Source organism: Trachemys scripta, chromosome 1 (assembly GCF_013100865.1).
Source record: "Trachemys scripta elegans isolate TJP31775 chromosome 1, CAS_Tse_1.0, whole genome shotgun sequence".
Classification (NCBI taxonomy): domain Eukaryota; kingdom Metazoa; phylum Chordata; order Testudines; family Emydidae; genus Trachemys; species Trachemys scripta.
In genome coordinates, this window is record NC_048298.1 from 293,625,430 (window position 1) to 293,646,135 (window position 20,706).

General features: G+C 42.6%; 1 protein-coding gene across 4 annotated transcripts in view; it reads right to left on the minus strand.

The window, feature by feature from the left end:
• Nucleotides 1–20,706, minus strand: part of FREM2 (FRAS1 related extracellular matrix 2) — a 198,539-nt gene that overhangs the window by 36,408 nt on the left and 141,425 nt on the right. For 3 of the 4 annotated variants that reach the window (XR_004644122.1, XM_034758572.1, XM_034758573.1), the window contains exons 10-15: nucleotides 18,175–18,339; nucleotides 17,895–18,077; nucleotides 11,755–11,885; nucleotides 9,048–9,206; nucleotides 5,892–6,195; nucleotides 365–496 (exon numbers count right to left, since the gene is read on the minus strand). Coding sequence is in view for 3 of the 4 variants with exons in the window: in XM_034758572.1 (XP_034614463.1) it covers nucleotides 365–496; nucleotides 5,892–6,195; nucleotides 9,048–9,206; nucleotides 11,755–11,885; nucleotides 17,895–18,077; nucleotides 18,175–18,339 (1,074 nt within the window). In the remaining variant the exon portion in view is untranslated. Of the gene's footprint in view, nucleotides 1–364; nucleotides 497–5,891; nucleotides 6,196–9,047; nucleotides 9,207–9,231; nucleotides 11,520–11,754; nucleotides 11,886–17,894; nucleotides 18,078–18,174; nucleotides 18,340–20,706 lie in introns of those variants that run through there. The other variant, XM_034758574.1, reaches the window with a different exon arrangement.

Below are 20,706 nucleotides of genomic sequence, written 5' to 3' on the forward strand. Positions count from 1 at the left end.
GAAAGGTTCCAAGCTCCAGAGTGCCATTGAGCAGACTGAGCTGCTGTTCCTCCTGTAAGGCTTATATACCTGCCCCGAGAGTCACAGATCAGTTTCTGGATTGTGGATTGGCTAGAGCCTAGCACAGGAGTGACTCTTCAGTCCATGTGGTTTAATCAGGCTCTAATTGAGGGATGACTCATCTCCTTACACATATATCACTATGACATATTGTACTATCACAGGTTCAAATTACACATTCATGACATTTCTCCACTGTTGTAAACACTACGAGATTACATTGTGCTTTTGGCTACTTAAGACATTTGCTAAAATAAAATGAAGATGATGTGCACGCTGACCTATAGATGAAATTTTTACATACCATCAATATGAGGCATTGTGATGGTCAGTTTGATTAGATTAGCATAGTCTGGATCTTCCGGGCCAGTGTAGCGCAGCTTGGCAGAGAATGGCTCTGCCCCAACCACACCTGGCACCCGGGGCTGGCAAAGACCTAATGGAAAAGGGAAAAGCAACTTCACTTTGTGTCCAGAAGAAACAACATTTGACTCTGCTTTGCACTAATCTTATGTTTCTTTTTCACTGTACATTCTTTAAAAACTAGACAAATTTTCTGGAATGACAAGCAGCCTGTTAGGAGAGGCCAGCATTAACCACAACTTTGAACAGGAATTGTTACCACAGAGGATTTAAGTGGAAATCAGAACTATTTGACCAAAGTGGATCAAATTTTCAAAACCGGATGCCTAAATTGCACACACATACTCTAAGCATATATTTGTATGCATCAACAGGCTTGCAAAGCAAGACACTGTATACAAAAACACACAGGTACCTATTGTGCACAAAAGACTGTCTGTTTGCACATGGGACCATGCTAAATGTGGGGCTGAGTGGTCATTTTTTGGAAGTTTGGTCCATGCATGGGCAGGTTTAAAAAAAATCCTCTTCAGAATGTAGTTTGATTGCATGGTTAATTTTGAAACAAGATTTTACTTTTATTTTTAAACGTTTTCCTCATGTTGTACCTAGATTACATCTCTAGAGCAGAGCAAATTGGAAAACAATAGAAGTAAGTTGTTCATACTCAAATCATTTCTGCAACCATACTGTTGAGGACTTAAATTTAAACAAGCTTACTTAAGACTTACTTAAGATTATATTTATGCATATTGAACATTTATAAATTAAGAAAATTATAACTCAAATGTCTGCTTGTAAACCTGCAGTTAGTTTTCCTCATCAGGGAGTTTCGCAAGGGAGTTCTCCAGGTGAAGGAGGAGCAAATACAACACCCTTGGGGTAAGTGACTGTCTGTAGTGTGTGTGTGTGTTTGTGTTTGGGGGTTACTCGCTGTGTGCTGAACTTGTGTTTGTCCCTGTTTGTTTGTTTGTTTGTTTGTAGGACCATGTGCTGTGGCTGGCAGTTGGAAACTGTGAGCTTCAAAGGAAGGTTTGAAAGCTAGAAGCCTCTGTTAATTGGCTGAGCCTTAATCAGTGGGCGGGGCTATCAAGCAGGCCAGGGCTTTATAAAGCAGTGCGCAAGCGACCAGGGAGCTTTGCAAACAGGGGCTGCTAACAGGGAATTTCGCAAGGGAGTTTGGAAGGGGAGTGGGAAGGGGGCAAAGGCCCCTTGCTGTTTTCTTTAAAACTATAAACTAAACTACCGTCAAAACTTCCTGATTTAAACAACACCCTTTCATTAACCAGGAGACCATTCAGGCAGAAGCCCAGCAGCAGAGTGGGGGTTATCCAGTTTATTGTGCTGAGTGCAGCATGTATGATTACCTGCCCTGTGGGTGGGTGGCGTATGTGTGCATTCGGTTCAAGGAGCTCCTGGCCCTCAGAGACCACGTACGGGCTTTGGAGGCTAGGGTGGCGGAACTGGAGGAGCTAAGGGAGGCAGAGAAGTATGCTGATGAGGCTTTCCAGGAAACTGTAGAATTGTCCCACCTCCGGTCAGACAGCCCCTCCACTGTTGAGGAGGATTAAAGACCCAGGGAAGCAGAGCAGTCAACAGGAACAGAGGGAAACCTTCCCATAGTTGGGACCCTCCTTCCAGATTGTGTTAGGGTATCCTCTCGCACTGAGGTTACCTCTCCGGGGGAGGGAACTCCAGTCACTAGGAAAAGGCAGGTGTTAGTAATGGGAGATTCAATCATTAAAAACATAGATAGCTGGGTTTGTGATGACCGGGAGAACCGTATGGTGACTTGTCTGCCTGGTGCGAAGGTTGCAGATCTCTCGAGGCATCTGGATAGACTTATGTGTAGTGCTGGGGAGGAGCCGGTGGTCGTAGTACATGTAGGTACCAATGACATAGGGAAGGGTAGGAGAGACATTCTGGAGGCCAAATTTAGGCTGCTAGGAAAGAGACTGAAATCCAGGACCTCTATGGTGGCATTCTCAGAAATGCTCCTAGTTCCACACGCAGGCCTAGGTAGGCAGGCAGAGCTTCAGAGTCTCAATACGTGGATGAGATGATGGTGTAGAGAGGAGGGGTTTAGATTCATTAGGAATTGGGGAAACTTTTGGGATGGGGGAGCCTATACAGGAAGGATGGCTCCACCAAACCAAAGTGGAACCAGACTGCTGGCACTTAACATTAAAAAGGTTGCGGAGCAGTTTTTAAACTAGGAGATGGCGGAAAGCCGACTGCTGCAGAGGAACATGTAGATCGGACAGAGACTTCTCTTAGAGGAGAGTCTATTGATAGAGATTCTCTAGGTTCTAGTCAGGAGCAGAGGATGGAAGAGGATAATGTAAGGGCCAGATCTGACGAGAAACATTCACATAAAGAATTGGACACATCAGAAAAGGGTAGACAAATAAACAGTGACAAGTTTTTAAAGTGCTTGTACACAAATGCTAGAAGTCTAAATAATAAAATGGGTAAACTAGAGTGCCTCTTTATAAAGGAGGATATTGATATAATAGGTATCACAGAAACCTGGTGGACTGAGGACAATCAATGGGACACAATCATTCCGGGGTACAAAATATATCAGAAGGACAGAACAGGTCGTGCGGGGTGGGGAGTGGCACTATACGTGAAAGAAAATGTAGAATCAAATGAAGTAAAAATCTTAAGTAAATCCACATGTTCCATAGAATCTCTATAGATAGTAATTTCATGCTCTAATAAGAATATAACATTAGGGATCTATTATTGACAACCTGACCAGGACAGTGATAGTGATGATGAAATGCTAAGGGAAATTAGAGACGCTATCAAAATTAAGAACTCAATAATAATGGGGGATTTCAATTATCCCCATATTGACTGGGAACATGTCACCTCAGGACAAAATGCAGAGACAAACTTTCTTGATACTTTAAATGACTGCTTCTTGGGGCAGCTGGTACGGGAACCCACAAGGGAAGAGGCAACTCTAGATTTAGTCCTGAGTGGAGCACAGGATCTGGTCCAAGAGGTAACTATAACAGGACTGCTTGGAAATAGTGACCATAATATAATAACATTGAACATCCCTGTGGTGGGAAGAACATCTCAACAGCCCAACACTGTGGCATTTAATTTAAAAAAGGGGAACTATGCAAAAATGAGGGGGTTAATTAAACAGAAATTAAAAGGTACAGTGACTAAAGTGAAATCCCTGCAAGCTGCATGGACACTTTTTAAAGACACCATAATAGAGGCCCAACTTAAATGTATACCCCAAATTAAGAAACACAGTAAAAGAACTAAAAAAGAGCCACCGTGGCTTAACAACCATGTAAGAGAACCATGTAAAAAGTGGAAGTCAAATCCTAGCGAGGTAAATAGAAAGGAGCATAAACACTGCCAAATTAAGTGTAAAAATGTAATAAGAAAAGCCAAAGAGGAGTTTGAAGAACGGCTAGCCAAAAACTCAAAAGGTAATAACAAAATGTTTTTTAAGTACATCAGAAGCAGGAAGCCTGCTAAACAACCAGTGGGGCCCCTCGATGATCGAGATAGAAAAGGAGCGCTTAAAGATGATAAAGTCATTGCGGAGAAACTAAACGAATTCTTTGCTTCAGTCTTCACGGCTGAGGATGTTAGGGAGATTCCCAAACCTGAGCCGGCTTTTGTAAGTGACAAATCTGAGGAACTGTCACAGATTGAAGTGTCACTAGAGGAGGTTTTGGAATTAATTGATAAACTTAACATTAACAAGTCACCGGGACCAGATGGCATTCACCCAAGAGTTCTGAAAGAACTCAAATGTGAAACTCTGGAATTATTAACTAGGGTTTGTAACCTGTCCTTTAAATCGGCTTCTGTACCCAATGACTGGAAGATAGCTAATGTAACACCAATATTTAAAAAGGGCTCTAGAAGTGATCCTGGCAATTACAGACCGGTAAGTCTAACGTTGGTACCAGGCAAATTAGTTGAAACAATAGTAAAGAATAAAATTGTCAGACACATAGAAGAACATAAATTGTTGGGCAAAAGTGAACATGGTTTCTGTAAAGGGAAATCGTGTCTTACTATCTATTAGAGTTCTTTGAAGGGGTCAACAAACATGTGGACAAGGGGGATCCAGTGGACATAGTGTACTTAGATTTCCAGAAAGCCTTTGACAAGGTCCCTTACCATAGGCTCTTACGTAAATTAAGTTGTCATGGGATAAAAGGGAAGGTCCTTTCATGGATTGAGAACTGGTTAAAAGTCAGGGAACAAAGGGTAGGAATTAATGGTAAATTCTCAGAATGGAGAGGGGTACCTAGTGGTGTTCACCAAGGGTCAGTCCTAGGACCAATCCTATTCAACTTATTCATAAATGATCTGGAGAAAGGGGTAAAAAGTGAGGTGGCAGATGATACTAAACTGCTCAAGATAGTTAAGACCAAAGCAGACTGTGAAGAACTTCAAAAAGATCTCACAAAACTAAGTGATTGTGCAACAAAATGGCAAATGAAATTTAATGTGGATAAATGTAAAGTAATGCACATTGGAAAAAATAACCCCAACTATACATATAATATGATGGGGGCTAATTTAGCTACAACAAATCAGGAAAAAGATCGTGGAGTCATCGTGGATAGTTCTCTGAAGATGTCCACGCAGTGTGCAGAGGCGGTCAAAAAAGCAAACAGGATGTTAGGAATCATTAAAAAGGGGGTAGAGAATAAGACGGAGAATATCTTATTGCTCTTACATAAATCGATGGTACGCCCACATCTTGAATACTGCGTACAGATGTGGTCTCCTCATCTCAAAAAACATATACTGGCACTAGAAAAGGTTCAGAGAAAGGCAACTAAAATGATTAGGGTTTGGAAAGGATCCCATATGAGATTAAAGAGGCTAGGACTTTTCACAGAATGAACGATTTAATATCTTGTCTATTATAAATGATATATTACACAAAATAAAAAGTTACTGTAGCAGCAAAGAGAGCAGGGGTGACAAAGAATTGTCATAATCTCACATAGGATTTATACAGTGCAACGCTTTGGAATTCTGTTTTGATTGTTTGACAACTATCACATTAAACATAAAAAAAACCCTTTGATTTCTGGGATGACCCTAAATTTTTATTTGACTTTTAAAATAGCAAAGCCTGATTAGTCACGTGGAAGATTATTTAAAGTTTTTCAAATGAGAGAAATGTGTTTGTACTTTTTATAACTTCTTTATGATGTGTAGAGAAGTTCTAAAAGGTTTTTCTGCATCTCTCCCCATCTCCCCCTACAGCCCTGCCAATAAAAGTTTATTTAGTGCTTGTTTTTTACCTTAGAAGTTCAGGTTTTATTAATTTTTGAAGGCTCCATGAATGATTAGAGAACAGGCAAGATTATGACATTAAAGATGACATGTAAGTGAAAGCTGATAAAGTAAGAGAGAAAGTCATTTTTTGTGTGGTATGCAAGTTTTGCTATAGTTAACGGATACATTACCCTCCTCGGTGCTTATTGTTACAATAGGACTCATGAGCTCTAGGCCTTCATTCCCATCTGAATTTACAGCACGAGCTGCACACTGGACCCGAGAGCCAGCTTGAAAGTAAATGGAGTCCAGTGTGATTATCTTGGAGGAAGTGAAGAATGTATCAAAGTCAACCTCTCTCATGGGACTGGTCACACCATCAGGGCCAGTAGGGGCACTAACCAGCCATCGGTATCGAGTCAGCGTGTTATTGATATTCTCACTGGCGCATATTGAACCTGTCTTGTCATAGTCTGTATATTTAGGATTGCAAGCCTGTGGAAAGAGTCAGACAAGTTATAACGATCTTATTTATTTGGACGATAAAGAAAGCAATCCAAGTAGTGAGAAAATGATTGGGAAATTCAGATAAGGCTTGGCTTTAGCCATTGTTACTCCTGGGGAAATTCTGCGCCACTGTGCATGCACAGTATTCATGTCCCTCGCACATTTCTTTGCTTCCTCGCAGAAAAATGACATTCTGATTGGGAAGCAAAGGAAAGCCACAACAGCGGTCATGTGACCCTCCCCAGCAGTATATTTTGGGAAGCCGGCAGAGAGGTAAATCATTGTGGGGTAGGGGGCAGGACTGGGGAAGACATGGCTGGTGGCTCCTACCCTGAGCTGGGCTCAGATGCTAGTCCCGGCTGGGATGGGCAGGACGGGACTTCCTCTTCCCCGGCACGGCATCCAGGGCTGTGTCAGACCCACCCCCAGATTTCTCCCCAGGCTGCAGAAAGCTCTGCAAACTCTCCCCCTGCTTCCTGCACCCATTGCTCCTCAGCTGCAGGGGGAAGGCTCCCTGTACAGGGAGCTGCTCCCCCAACCACCCAACCCCCATGCATCCAGGCCCCCTCGTACCTAGACTCTCCTGCTAAGCCTCACCACCCCTGCACACAGAACCCCCCTGACGAGCCCCACTCCCCCTGCACCTGGACCACCCCAACAAGCCACCCACACCTGGATCCCCACCAAGCCTCAACCAGCTGCACCTGGATCCGCACCCCACTGAGCCCCACTCCCCAGCATTTGTAACCCCCTGCAGAGTCCCATTACTGTTGCACCCAGAACCTCCCAACAAGCCCCTGTGCATCCAGATCCCCCCACACCCAGATCCCTCACTGAGCCACCCGCACCCAGATTGCCCCACACAGAACCCTCTCAATCCACACCTGGATCCCCCCACACTAAGCCCCTCCACACTTGGATACTGCCGGGCTGAGACTGCCTGCCCACCCCGGTGCACCTGGCATGGGGGAGGCAGGGTCCTGGAGTGTGTCTGGGGCAGGCCATGTCCTTGCACAGTGTCAGGGTTGGGAGCAGCCTCACTGCTGAGTCCATGTCCCAGGGGAGAGGGGGAGCTGCACAGTGATCTCCCACCTTTGTGCAGCCAGTGGCCTGTGCTCCCCAATGCCATGCTGGAGCCTCCACATTTATTTGACAAATAAAATTAGCAGATTTTTGCAGAATTTTAAAATATTGTGTGCAGAATTTTTAATTTTTTGGCACAGAATGCCCTCAGGAATACACTGTGAAACAAAAGCACCAAATAAACCTTATACCAAAAGTGCAAGTTATGGATGGAGAGCTAACCTGTGCTTTAATCACTCAACAGTCAGGAAACACGACAAAGAAAAATTTCAGTGCAGGGCAAATTTGAAATTTTTTTTTTTAAGAATGCCCTTTTAGCAACTTATTCTGCTTTATGCTTATAAAGTTATAATTGTGCTTATAAGATTCCAGTTTTGATCTGAAATACTGCATATAGGTCAAATTCAGACCTGGGTTATGCAGTCAGTGCATTTAGTGGAGTTGCACCCCATATGTGAAGTCTGATTTGGCCCTTGATTCAAGTCTCCCAATGTTCCAATGGCATTGTGCACAGATGTGTAACAAAGTTGCATGCAAGTTTTTACTGTGATTTAGGAAAACCTTGTCTCGTGCAATGCATAACCTGTGAAGGTGCACGTTGAAAAACTGTAAGACTCTAAAGGGAAGTGCAGATGGATAGAATCCTGACTCAATGCATAAAAGTTTTAATGTCCACATTCGGTTTACAAAAATTCAGACTCAGTGTACCAAGGATTATGGAGGACCCTGACCTAATTCACTGCACAGACTGGACAGTGCAATAAATTGACTTTGATGGTGTAGGATCAGAGACTGAATGAAACAAGGGCCCTGAGGAAAAAATAGTGTGTAATCACATAATTAAAGTCATTGGACAAGGCTCTTGAGTCTGGCCAAGCTATGGTTGGCACAAGAAACAGGGGTAGGTGGGTGAAAGACGGCTTTCTGTCCCTGTTCGTCCCCCTAAAAGTTGATTTGGCCTCCACCTAAGTTAGAGCAGCTTCTATACTACAGCTTATACTTGCTTGTAACTTACAACAGCGGGGATTGCTGAAGTGCAGCACTTTCTTTGTCTACATTCCTTCCTGTCCCCCTAACACTCCCTCTATTGGAAAGGTGTCTAAGGGGTGATGTAGATTTGGCTACACTGGCTCTATGCCATGTCCTATTAAATCCCCAGCTGCCCTGTTAAGGCAGATTTTGTGGTAGACAAGGGCTGGATCATGAGCTGAGAATCCAGCCTTGAATTTTAACATATGCACACAAGACTCAAGTTTCTATGTGAAACATTAATTTTTGGCAATTTCCTGACTTGGAAGTATAGCTTTTTAAAAAACTTATCTTTTTGCTATAAGTATGGTAGCAAACTCTTGCTTGGATTCAGCTAATGGAGGAGGAAACTCCTTTAAAGTCAGATCCAAAATAGTATTTAAACGTAGTTTCTATTTTTAATATATAAATTCCTGTATTTCATATTTGTTTCCTTTTTCAAAGATTATAAGTTTTCATATTATTTACTCAACCATCTCGTATGAAGAAAATATAGTACCACAAATAGTATTGGCAGTGAACAACTTTTCATGATGCAATATACATACCGTAATAAAAATGTTTTCTGGAGACATTTATTATCTACCATTAGTGGCAAAAGTATTTGGAAAAGGTGTTCTATTTTATAATAACCCTTCACCACTTCCCTCAGGCAGTATACATTTCCATTGTCTCTTTGAAATCAGCCACCTACTAGCTCTGTTCCCACTTCTCATCTTGATACTCACAGTGATACAGACAACAGGGTAGCCAGCAACTGGACCAGTTCTGTCTTTGGCTCTAGAAGTATCATCATATATCAAAAGAGAAGCAACCTGAGGGACTGAAGGAAAGGTGACATCCGCCATGCTGTTCATTTCTTCAATGTACACAATGGCCTTGGCTGTCTGGCAATTAATATACAGAAACACAAGTTTTAGTGCAAATTTACAAAACCAAGGCAACTCAATCTGAAGGTTGATCAGGAAATATTTTCTAGCAGCAGCAGCATTTGTTAGCCTGCAGAATAGTGTCCCAAGAGAAATGACAGAAGTGCCATGGGTTGAGTTATTTAAAGCGGGACTGGAAGCACTGGAAAATATAGCGCAGGGTGAGAAACAGAATGGCAACAAAATATTTGTATTTCTCAGAAGGATGAAGGCATGAGGTCTTCCACTTCCTTCCTCACTGTGTCCTTGAGCCACATAGGCATAATGTCATAACTTATCTCTATTAAATGCTGCACCTTCACATGCCTGGTGGATCTGTGGTGTCCGTAACTGCTAATAACAGCTGTATCTTTGCTGCCTGATGATAGGGAGCCAGGCGATAGTTCTTATTTACAACATTATGCAGGTGTGACACAGAGGCCCATTAGGGATTCTCTACTCTGTCAGCAGCTCTTGTCAGGCCAGGCGTACTCCATACAGCTAACACACTGTCGTCATGATATATATCCAAATAGTGGGATGTAACATATCATTTAAAAACTAATAACGGACTTATTAATATTCCTGTGCTGTGTATGTGCAGGGTGTGCACAAAGGGATATGGATAAATGCTAGAATTATGTTCTTAAAATGTGTTTGGCAAGCAATGCACAAGCACAGTCTGCCCTACACAAAGGAATGTGGATTTGCTGGTCATCAGGCAAAGACAATGAAGGCACATTTACATAAATGGTAAACAAAGCCATCAATCTAACGAGTGGGGGAGCTAGCCTCTTGCGAAGAGCTAAACCTCAAATGATAAGTAATTGATTCAACTGATTGTATACAATATTACTGTATTATACAAGTGTATCAAGTAAGATCTTTTATGAATGTTAACAACACATTGGCGATTAATATCACCTGAAATGTATGTATTAACACTATATGAGCAATTATGAATACTCATTGATATTACACTTAAAGTCTATGACCTAACAAAGGGAGAAACGGGTTTTCTCCCAGATAGAAGGGAAGGCAGCTATCTACCTGTCTCCAACGAAATTAAGCAAGAAGTGACCAAAAACAATGGAAGCCCACATTTACGGAAGGTCCACAAAAAAGTGAAGAATGGTTCATGAGGTCATCCTGAATCTGGGGACAAAACAGTGAGTTTGGGAAGATATAAGGAGACAGAAGAAGCTATCTTGGCATCCATCACTGGACAGACACAAGGGGCCAGACCTCTTGAAAGATGAGAAAGATGAGTCTTTACAACCCAGGGGGTTGAAGTCTTTGGGAACTGAATATAGGTGAGAAACCTACTTCAGCAAAAATCTTTTGCCTGAGAAGACAAAGGAACCAAGCTGTCTTGACTTTGTGGGAGATGACCAAGGAGGCGGTCAGTCATCTTGCTGGAAGGAGGTGTGGTAAGAATCTAAACAAAACTAGTTCAAGAAAGTCTTGGTCACTAGAAACCATTTCCAGCTTTATCCCTTATACTTGAGCTCACTTAAAACCCCTCTCTTTTTGATTAAATAAACTTGTTTTACTTTCATTCTTGATACACTTTTTATACCTAGTGCTGTGTTTGACTTGAAAGGATTATTAACTCCAGTTAAAGCAACAAGCTGTCTCTTTAAAGGAGCAACGGCCATTATTACTCCTCTGAATATTCCAGGAGAGAGCTGGACATTTCAGGGCAGACAGTTTTGGGAAAATTCAGGGCTGGGGGTTTGTGGGGTCACTTGGCTAGTAGCAATCAAGACTGATAGAGACTGGAGTGTGACTTTATTGTAACAAACATGCTGTTGGCACCTGAGTTGCTGAAACAGGGTGGTTCTACACACAGATACTCAGTGCATGCTTGTACGCTGACTGATAGCATCCAGACAGGGAGCTACAGCAGCAGAGCATTTTAAGACAATCAGGGCTAGAGGACAGGCAGTGACATAACTTCTCACTGGTCTGGGCTGAACCCCACAATGTGACAACTGATTAAGAGATTAAATAGTATTAAGGATGTTGCACTTCTAAATCATAAATATAGAGAATCAGAGAAGGAAAGTATGAGTGTTAAATGCAGACAGACTGTATTAATAAGTAACACTGTGCTACTATTTCAGTTCAAGCAATAAGTATAGCAATAACAGAACTATTATAGCAGAAGTTACATTTAATACATGTGTAGGCAGTCTGCCCAGGGTACTTCCACAGCTTCCAGCACAGGTGTCAGAAAGATCCTGTCACGCAGTGTTTCCAAGACGATGACAGCAGTTACTGAGAACTATCCTGATAAAGAGAATTAATTTGCAGGGAGATATTACAGATATTTATTTCATATATGTTCTTAGGAACATATATGTTCTCTGTGGCCCTTTGGGCTCTTCAGCCACGGAGGTGAGTTATTTTGGATGGAAATTTTAGGCTCTTCATTATAACCCAGCTGAAGAACAAGGCTACTAGAATAATAGCTATAAGAGGTCTGTCTGTCTGCCAGACTGTGCTGTTGAATGGTTTGTATTACCTGTATCTCTGCCACCATGTTCTCATCAGGCTTCAGGTGAACAGTGAAGGCCTCTCTCATCTCCCTAACGCCATCAAAAAGAACCTCAATCTCCACAATGTGCTGTGTTTCACCCTCCTTAAACTCAATTTCTAAAAAACACAATAAGACATTTAAAAAAATAAATCTGCTGTTCATAATCATCAGGTTGCTGATCTATTCTATTCTGGCATGGCACAGAGAGCTACAAAAGTTAATACTTGTCTTGCAAATTACATATGTTCACGTGACTTGAACAAACTAGTTTACATTATCCAAACACAATAAATACATAATTAATTAATTAATTAAATGTGTACTGACTGGGCCATCTCATTTCCTGTGGGAGTAAACATACTGTGTAAGGACCAACAAAATACTGAGTTTTGGCTTGTGGAGTTCCCCTGGGATAATCCAGTCAGGGATGCAAGGTTTGCTCCTACCGCTTAATGGGCTGGACTCTCTAAATCCACAGATGTGAAATCCATGAAATCCTCTGGATCACAGAACACTTGCAAAGGGCTGGGGATTTGTGGCAGAGGCACAGTGTTCTGTCCCTGTGTCTTCTGCAGTAGCATGTTTCCCTCAGAAGTCAAACCACTCTGTTGGTTTACAGCACAGAGGCGGAAGTAAGCGCAGGGTAAGGCTTATAGGGTCAGTGTCAGCTGATACTACAAGTTCCTGTGGATCAGAGGATGGATGAGTGAAACTCTTATGTGAAAGAAACACATCCCACTCAGCAACTGGAATGGAACATTTCTTATTTGACAGTCTTCTTTCTGTTAGAAGCTTCTTTCCTCATTCATCACTGGGTAATGGGTAACTGCCTCCCACCTGTAGAAATCTGAGGGGGTCCAGTGTTCTTGCTGGAGGCTCCAGGATCAAATCCTGCCCTCAGCTCAGATCACCAGAAGAGTTCTTCCAAAGTGACAGAACTAACACCCAGGGTACGTGGAATGAGGAGAGAAACTGCTAACAGAAAGGGAATTTTCAGCTAAGAAATTTCTCATCGTGCTGCACAGCTTCTCTCCTCACTCCTCTTTTCATGGAAAGTGGCAAGCAGTGAATCACAGAAAGAAAAAAGCAAAGGATAAATAGAGTTTTTAAACTGTTATTAGAGTAGGATAATAGGTGCAAATAGAAGTCTCACCCCATAATATAGAGTAAGAACTTTGTATATTACAGAATTATTTGGAACCAACCCAGCAACATCTTCCTGCCAATAGACATCTCTGCAGAGGAATGGAAACCTACTTTGTAAATCTTCCTCAGATGAGGCTCATATCCTTTCCCCCACGATGATCCTAGGGAGCTTGCAGAGAGAGCCTTGACTCTGTCTCAACAAGTAATTTCTCAGTTGCTTAGTATGGCAACTTGTGCAGTAGTTTAACATCTTGCCTGCAGCAATTTGAGGCCCTAAGACCTTGGCGTTTTGGACAGAATGAGATGAACAGGGTACAAGTGAGTGGCATGTGTACTCCATATGCTTGAAATATCCATTTAGAAATCCATTTATGCCACCACCTTCCACAGGAGTACTAAGGGCTGAAACAAATGATGGGAGAACAAATTTTCAGGAATTGTGGAAAGAAGAACTTACCTAAACCAGAAAGTTTTCTGGAGCTATAAGAATAAGCTATTCCTCGTTGCAACAGCTACTCCTGGGAGAATTCTGCACCACTGCATGTCCCCCCGCAGATTTCTTTGCTTCCCTGCAGAAAGTAACGGGGGAGCAAAGGGAAGCTACACGAGGTGGGGGCCTGGGGATGTGCATGGATGTAGTTTGGGGGGGCATTGCCCCCCCAAACAGAAGTGAGGCATGGGGGGGCACACAGGGTCACCTGACACTGCCCCTCCACATTTCTGCAAACACAGAGCTGCCCAACTGAAAGAGTCGGCTCCGCTGACTTTGCAGCTGGATTCAGACTCCTGGGTTCTAGTGCCTGTTGTGCTTCCCTTCTGTGTGCTGAGAGCCATTCTGTTTTCTGTACAACAGTGAGTGCCCGTGGTGGGGCTGGGCAAGGGAGATATGGTGGGGCTGAGAAAAAGAGGCAGCGGTGAAGGAAGGGGATGGGATTGGGGAAGGGATGGGAAGAGAAGTGCATCCAGATCCCCCACTGAGCCGCCTGCACCCAGACTGCCCCACACAGAAACCTCTCACCCCACACCTGGATCCCTCCACACTAAGCCTCTTTACACTTGGATCCTGCTGGGCTGAGCCTGCCTGCCTACACCTGGTGTGCCTAATGCAGAGTGACAGGGCCCCAGTGTTTCTGGGGAAGACCTGGCCCTTGCACTGCGTCAGGGTTGGGTGCAGCCTCACTGCTGTGTCTCTGTCCTAAGTGGATGGAGGGCTGCACGGTGATCTCCCACCTCCATGCAGCTAGTGGCTGGTGCTCCCCACTGCCATGCTAGAGCCTCCACATTTATTTATTGACAAATAAAAATTGCAGAATTTTGCAGAATTTTAAAATACTGTACAAAGAATTTTTAGTTTTTTGGAGCAGAATTTTAAGGGTTTTTTTTGGCAAGAATTCCCTCAGGAGTAAACAGCAGTGCGGTTCTTGTATGGATAAAGGAACTAATTCCAAACCCTGTCTTTCTGAGGCAATGGTGACTAGAAAGGCCAGCCACAGGTTTAATCTGTCACTCTAAGTAATCTTGACACCTGATGATCATGAGATGAGGAAAGAGATATCTCTGCCTAAAGACTACCACTAGGGTTGTTATGCCCTTTTCTGTGGTGTTTGGTTGTAGGATTCCAATCAGCCATCCTAGAGTAGCAACTCTAGAGTAGCTGAGATCACCAGAACTGTGGTGGTTGCTACTATTATTTATATTCTGGTAGCATTGGGAGACCAAGATCCCATTGTGTTGGGCACTATACAGACAAGAGGCAGTTTGTTTGTACAAAGAGTTTTCAGTTTCCCTTTGTGCCAGAAATGTAAGTTTGACCAGATTAGCAACTGAAATTTCCGGGTTGAGTTCTGCCCGCATACCAAAAAGTACTGATGAGGCCAACTGAAAAACTCTGTCAAACCACACTTCTCTTCCGTAAACTGGCTGTTACTGTAGGTCATCAGGTCTGGATGAAGGAGTCCCTGCTTTAAGTGGTCTGGTGTTTTCTGCAGGTGCAATGGAGGTTCCTTGGTTGTCTATTAAGTCTGAAGTGCCTTCTGGGTCACTGGAGGAGTAGGAGAAGGATTTCAGCTCTCTCTTCCCCTTCCCAGGACACTATTTCCACTGCTGAGGAGAAGTTGTGACCTCAGGTTACTCCCTAGTTTTGGAGGGATATAGACACTCCTGCTTCAGTAATAAGCCAGCCTCTAATTGGAGGTAGGAGGAGACTTCCCCTGTGAGCACCATGACTGCTCTCTACATAGTTTCTTCCACCTTCTTTTGAACTAACTGGTACTGTCATAGACACGACAATGGACTCGATGGACCCACTGGTCCGAACCCATGTGGCCATGTCTCTGTTTTTGTTCAGATACGTCACAGATAGAGTTGTGGAAGTGAACAATACAAGTTGCTGCTTTACAAAGGGGGCAATTGATTTTGCCTTTTTCAAACTCAAACTCTCTGAAGTTTGCAAGACTTTCCCCTGAGACGGTTGTGAGGGGGTTCCCCTCGCTGTGGGAATCCTCACGCTCCTGGTTGAGCTTTTCATTTTGGAATCATGGCTTCAGGAGGGGTTTGAGGCCTTACATGCCTGCCTGACTCAAAGCCAACCTTCTGCAGGTGTGAAGGCCAATAGCTTGTGGTAGCCAGGCATAGTGCACTCTCTCCAGCCTGTGCCCTGGCAGTGTGAGGGTTGATGGCTTGTGGCATCAGGGCATAGCTCACTCTCTCAAGACCATATCCCATCATAGTAAGGTTTGATGGCTTGGGGAGGCAGCAGGGCACAGTTCACTCCCTGAAGCTCCCAGAAAGCTGCCCCTTGGACTTGGCTCAATGCTTGCACAGCTTCTCTGCTGCTGCAGAGGGAAGCAGACAGCCCTCTTGAGAGGTGTTGCACTGGTGAAGACAGAGGATTAGAACCTCAGTAGTCCATTGATTCTCCACCTCGGGAGAGGGGCTTGAAGCTGAAATGAAGTCACTACTGCACGAAAACAAATAAGAATTAAAGTTATAAAACAAAATGGTCCGAAGAAACTGAACTGCCATCTTCTTCCACTGCCGGAGGCAGAAAATCCAGTGGACTGAGCTAAAAGACAAAGCCTAGTCCCAGAGCCCCCAACAACAACACTGGATCGCTGCTGAAGTCCACAGGTGGGAGCCATTATTCATTAGTGATGAGTGAGGAAAGCAGCTGTTCCCCCACAAAATGACTATGGAATGGTTTTCCAGAAGCAACAGGAATGCCCACAGCCCTCAGCACGTTCACAATGAAATCTAACACCCTCTTGAAACTTGCCATCATGACCCTAATTCATCCCTGGTGTAAACTCACCGACTTCCCTATAACAGAGTTACATCAGGGATTAATTTGTTTTATTATGGCTATGGCACCTTCAGAATGGCTACATGATCCCAAAGTAGAGTTTTGTCTGAGGTGAAAAATGGCTGCAGGAAATCATCCTAGGCCTTCAAAGCAGAATGCTAAAGGAGATTAATCTGTTTATCTGTATGCACATTAATAAACAAAGTTGATTAAAAAATTGAACTATTTTGACGTTAACAGTTAACACAAAGGATTCATATTTCCCTTCTATTAGTCTGGAGATTTATTTCAGATAAGTTTCCAGGATGTCTGTGGCCCTCTGGGCGCTATAGCCATGGAAGTGAACAGAAATCCTGAGGAGATGCACATTCTCTGAGGAGGCCACCCAGGGCTCGTCTGGCTGCCACAACTATTGCTCCCCTTCTACAGAGACTGTGACTCTGCCCTCTAAACGGAGCATGGGGGAATCACTTTATGGAGGGACCACCTAATAATAATTGTCTCAGTGAGGTGTCCAAATACTTCCCTGGCTGACTGATGTCCAGAGAGTCTGTCCAGGCCACATAGGCTGTAGATTACTGATCTCATTTTACAGCTCTGAAATGGAGCTGTCAGCCAGACAGCAGAGAATGAGAACAAGATCATGTATATCAGAAGGGAGGGTAGCTAAGAGTACCCCAGCAACATGCTCATTTCCCAGAAGATTGCTGGCCTATACCCGATCCCCAGTCCTTCTGTCTACTAGAGGTGCATGGAAGTTACTGTAACCCTAAGGCTGCACTAATCTCACCATGACCTATAAGGATGTAGAAGAGAACCAGTCTCAGGACTGTTTGGGGTTGTTCTCTGCTCCCCACTTCTTTCCAAGCATGGAGTGAGTTCCCTCCACCATCCTTACACATCAGATCTGACAGTCTTCAGGGTCAGTCAGTTAAGTGCAGAACCAGGTTATGTGACCCTCTGAATCTTATTTGACACTTATGGCCACATAAACTGGATCAGATAGGCTACAGATAGATTACGTGCTTTCCAGATGCTGCCTGTTTCTAGTAATTTTCTTCTTTACTCCAACGCATATTTCCAGTTATTTCCCAAGGCATTGGTATTGTATACAAATTATCTATATAATCCTGATTTCAGGTCCTTTTACCTCATTTTGCCCTTTGTCTTTCCTGCTGAAATATGCAAATCACATCTATGAGATGTGGCATTAGGTTACTAACTCAGTGTATTTTCTAGTTTATTTATCTGTTATTGCTTCTGGGTTAACTTTGTTGGTATAATTCTCATACAAAATTTCAATATAAAAGTTTTACTTCCTTTGAGTTTTTACTCTGTGAGTAGGGCTTAGGGGAAAGCATTTCGCATTGCTGAATACTTACTTCAGAATCAGTAATGCTTTCTTTTAAAAACATTCATATGCTGGACTACTCTCCGAATTACTGAGAATACACTGCAACTCCAAATTATTGGAAGCTAAATATAAAAAATATGAAATTCCATTCCTATGGCCTTATTAATCCCAAAGGCAAAAGGCACTAATGAAAGCAGCTAAAAAGTATTAAAAGCTTAAAAGTTCACAGTGCCTTTTTTCCCTTTAAATACTGTACAATTGTGGCTGAAATAATCAATGGGATGTGATATTGATCTGAATGACTGCCGGAGAGTCTCGTCATACCTTCTGACACGGGGTGATAGTCTTCTCCAGAGGTGGCAGAGCCATCCTTTGTGTGAACCCTCACAATGGAAACCTTTGAAGTGTCTCCCAGACGAAGCACTGGAATTTTTACAACAACCAGCTGTCCTACATCTTTTGGTTCACTGACACTAAATTTGGTCTCACCAAACTTAATAATGGCCTCTGTAATAACAGAAAACAGTGTTTAATAGTGTGCACAAAAGAGCTTTTAAATACCAAAGTCAAAATGATATTTGTATGGTCAAAAATAACTCCTCACTGTCTGCATGATCTCTGATCCTTATCAGGGTTTCATTTTGTTCACCAATAGAAGCACCGTAGGAGGAATCACTTCTTGGAGTGCCAAGAACCAGACGCAGCTCTTCCTCTTCTTCGTGGAAAGAGTCGTCCACAAGCATGAGGGTGCAAGGTTTCTCAGCCTCACCTGGAATCATCATGCAGAAAGTAACATCATACAGAACTTAATTTTTTTCTAGATGTACTACAGACATTTCTCTCAAGCTGTAGGACCCACAGGTCAATTCTACTGATCAAAGCCCTGTACTGGCCCTATATAAGTAAATAACTAATGAAAGTACTAGCAATAGCATCAGCAACAACATTTTTATTTACTATAATAGTAAGACTAGGTATTTACATAGCTGTGCAGCTAATATCTCACAACACCTCTGAGAGGTAGAAGAGTATTATCTTCATTTTCAGAGGTGGAAAATGAGAAACTAAGGTTCAAGACTAAATTTTAAAGAACAGTCTCTAATTTTGGGTACTTTAATTTATGGCAGCTCAACTGATTTTCATATCGCTCTCAGCTCCCACTGATTCCAATGAGACAAGTGGATGCCTATCATCTTGGAAGATCAGTAGCTACATGTCTCAAGTTGAACAACCAGAAAACAATGTGCCTAAAATTAGTGATTACTCTGAACTTTTGGTTCTAACTGATTTAAGCCTATTTAGAACAGTGGCTCTCAACCTTTCCAGACTATTGTACCCTTTCAGGAGTCTGATCTGTCTTGCATAACCCAAGTTTCACCTCACTTAAAAACTACTTGCTTACAAAAACAGACATAAAAATACAGAAATGTCACTGCACGCTATTACTGAAAAATTTCTGACTTTCTCACTTTTACCATACAATTATAAAATAAATCAATTGGAATATAAATATTGTACTTACATTTCAGTGTATAGTACACAGAGTAGTATAAACAAGTCATTGTCTGTATGAAATTTTAGTTTGTCCTGACTTCACTAGTGCTTTTTCTGTAGCCTGTTGTAAAACTAGGCAAATATCTAGGTTTCAGAGTGGTAGCCGTGTTAGTCTGTATCAGCAAAAAGAACGAGGAGTACTTGTGGTACCTTAGAGACTAACAAACCCACTTCATCGGATACATGCAGTGGAAAATACAGTAGGAAGATATATATACACAGAGGACATGAAAAATGGCTGTTGCCATACTAACTATAAAGAGAGTAATCAGTTAAGGTGGGCTATTATCAGCAGGAGGAAAAAAAAACTTTTGTAGTGATAATCAGGATGGCCCATTTCCAACAGTTGACAAGAAGGTGTGAGTAACAGTAGGGGGAAAAGTTAGCATGGGAAATAGGTTTTACTTTGTGTAATGACCCATCCACTCCCAGTCTTTATTCAAGCCTAATTTAATTGTGTCAAGTTTGCAAATCATTTTTGAGTTGGGGCAATCACATTTGCACGCAGTATTCAAGATGTGGGTGTACCGTGGATTTATATAGAGGCAATATGATATTTTCTGTCTTATTACCTATCCCTTTCTTAATGATTCCCAACATTCTGTTCGCTTTTTTGACTGCTGCTGCACATTGAGTGGATGTCTTCAGAGAACTATCGACAATGCCTCCAAGATCTCTTTCTTGAGTGGTAACAGCTAATTTAGAACCCATCATTTTATATGTATAGCTGGGATTATGTTTTCCAATGTGCACTATTTTGCATTTATCAATATTGAATTTCATCTGCCACTTTGTTGCCCAGTCACCCAGTTTTGTGAGATCCCTTGGTAACTCTTCACAGTCTGCTTTGGACTTAACTATCTTGAGTAGTTTTGTATCATCTGCAAATTTTGCCACCTCATTGATTACCCCTTTTTCCAGATCATTTATGAATATGTTGAACAGGACTGGTCCCAGGTACAGACCCCTGGGGGACACCACTATTTACCTCTCTCCATTCTGAAAACTGACCATTTATTTGAACCCTTTGTTTCCTATCTTTTAACAGTTACTTATCCATGAGAGGACCTTCATAAGAGGGAAGGTCCTCTGCATCATAAGATTTACATACAGCGGAAAAAGTTGCTTAAGGCTTGGAAAAAACAGAAGTTACAAATGTGAGCATATAAAAATGAGGAGACAAGAAACTGTTCTCCAGTCAAGTAAAAGGAGGTTTGGATTGATAACCCCCAAGAGGGACTCAAGCAATTTTTCCCTCAAAGGAGAAGCAATACCCCATTTCCTCATGTTTTTTCTTTGGGTTCAACATTTTGAGCCACCCAGGCAGACTGAGAAAGAAGAAATAAGCAGGAAGGAGGAGAAATATCAGAGAGCAATAATTAGCTTAGCTGTGTCCCTATGCAAAGTTAAAAGGTGTTTACCCTTTCCAGCAGGAGAGAGCTGGATTTGTTGATGGTCTGCCTAATGGGGCCAGAGCTTCTGGGGGTTTCCTCTGTGATATCACCTGCTATTCAGTTCTGCCTGCAGCACAGCAATGGGATATATCTGTTAGGATGAGTCCCTGGGTCTTTGCAAAAGGATA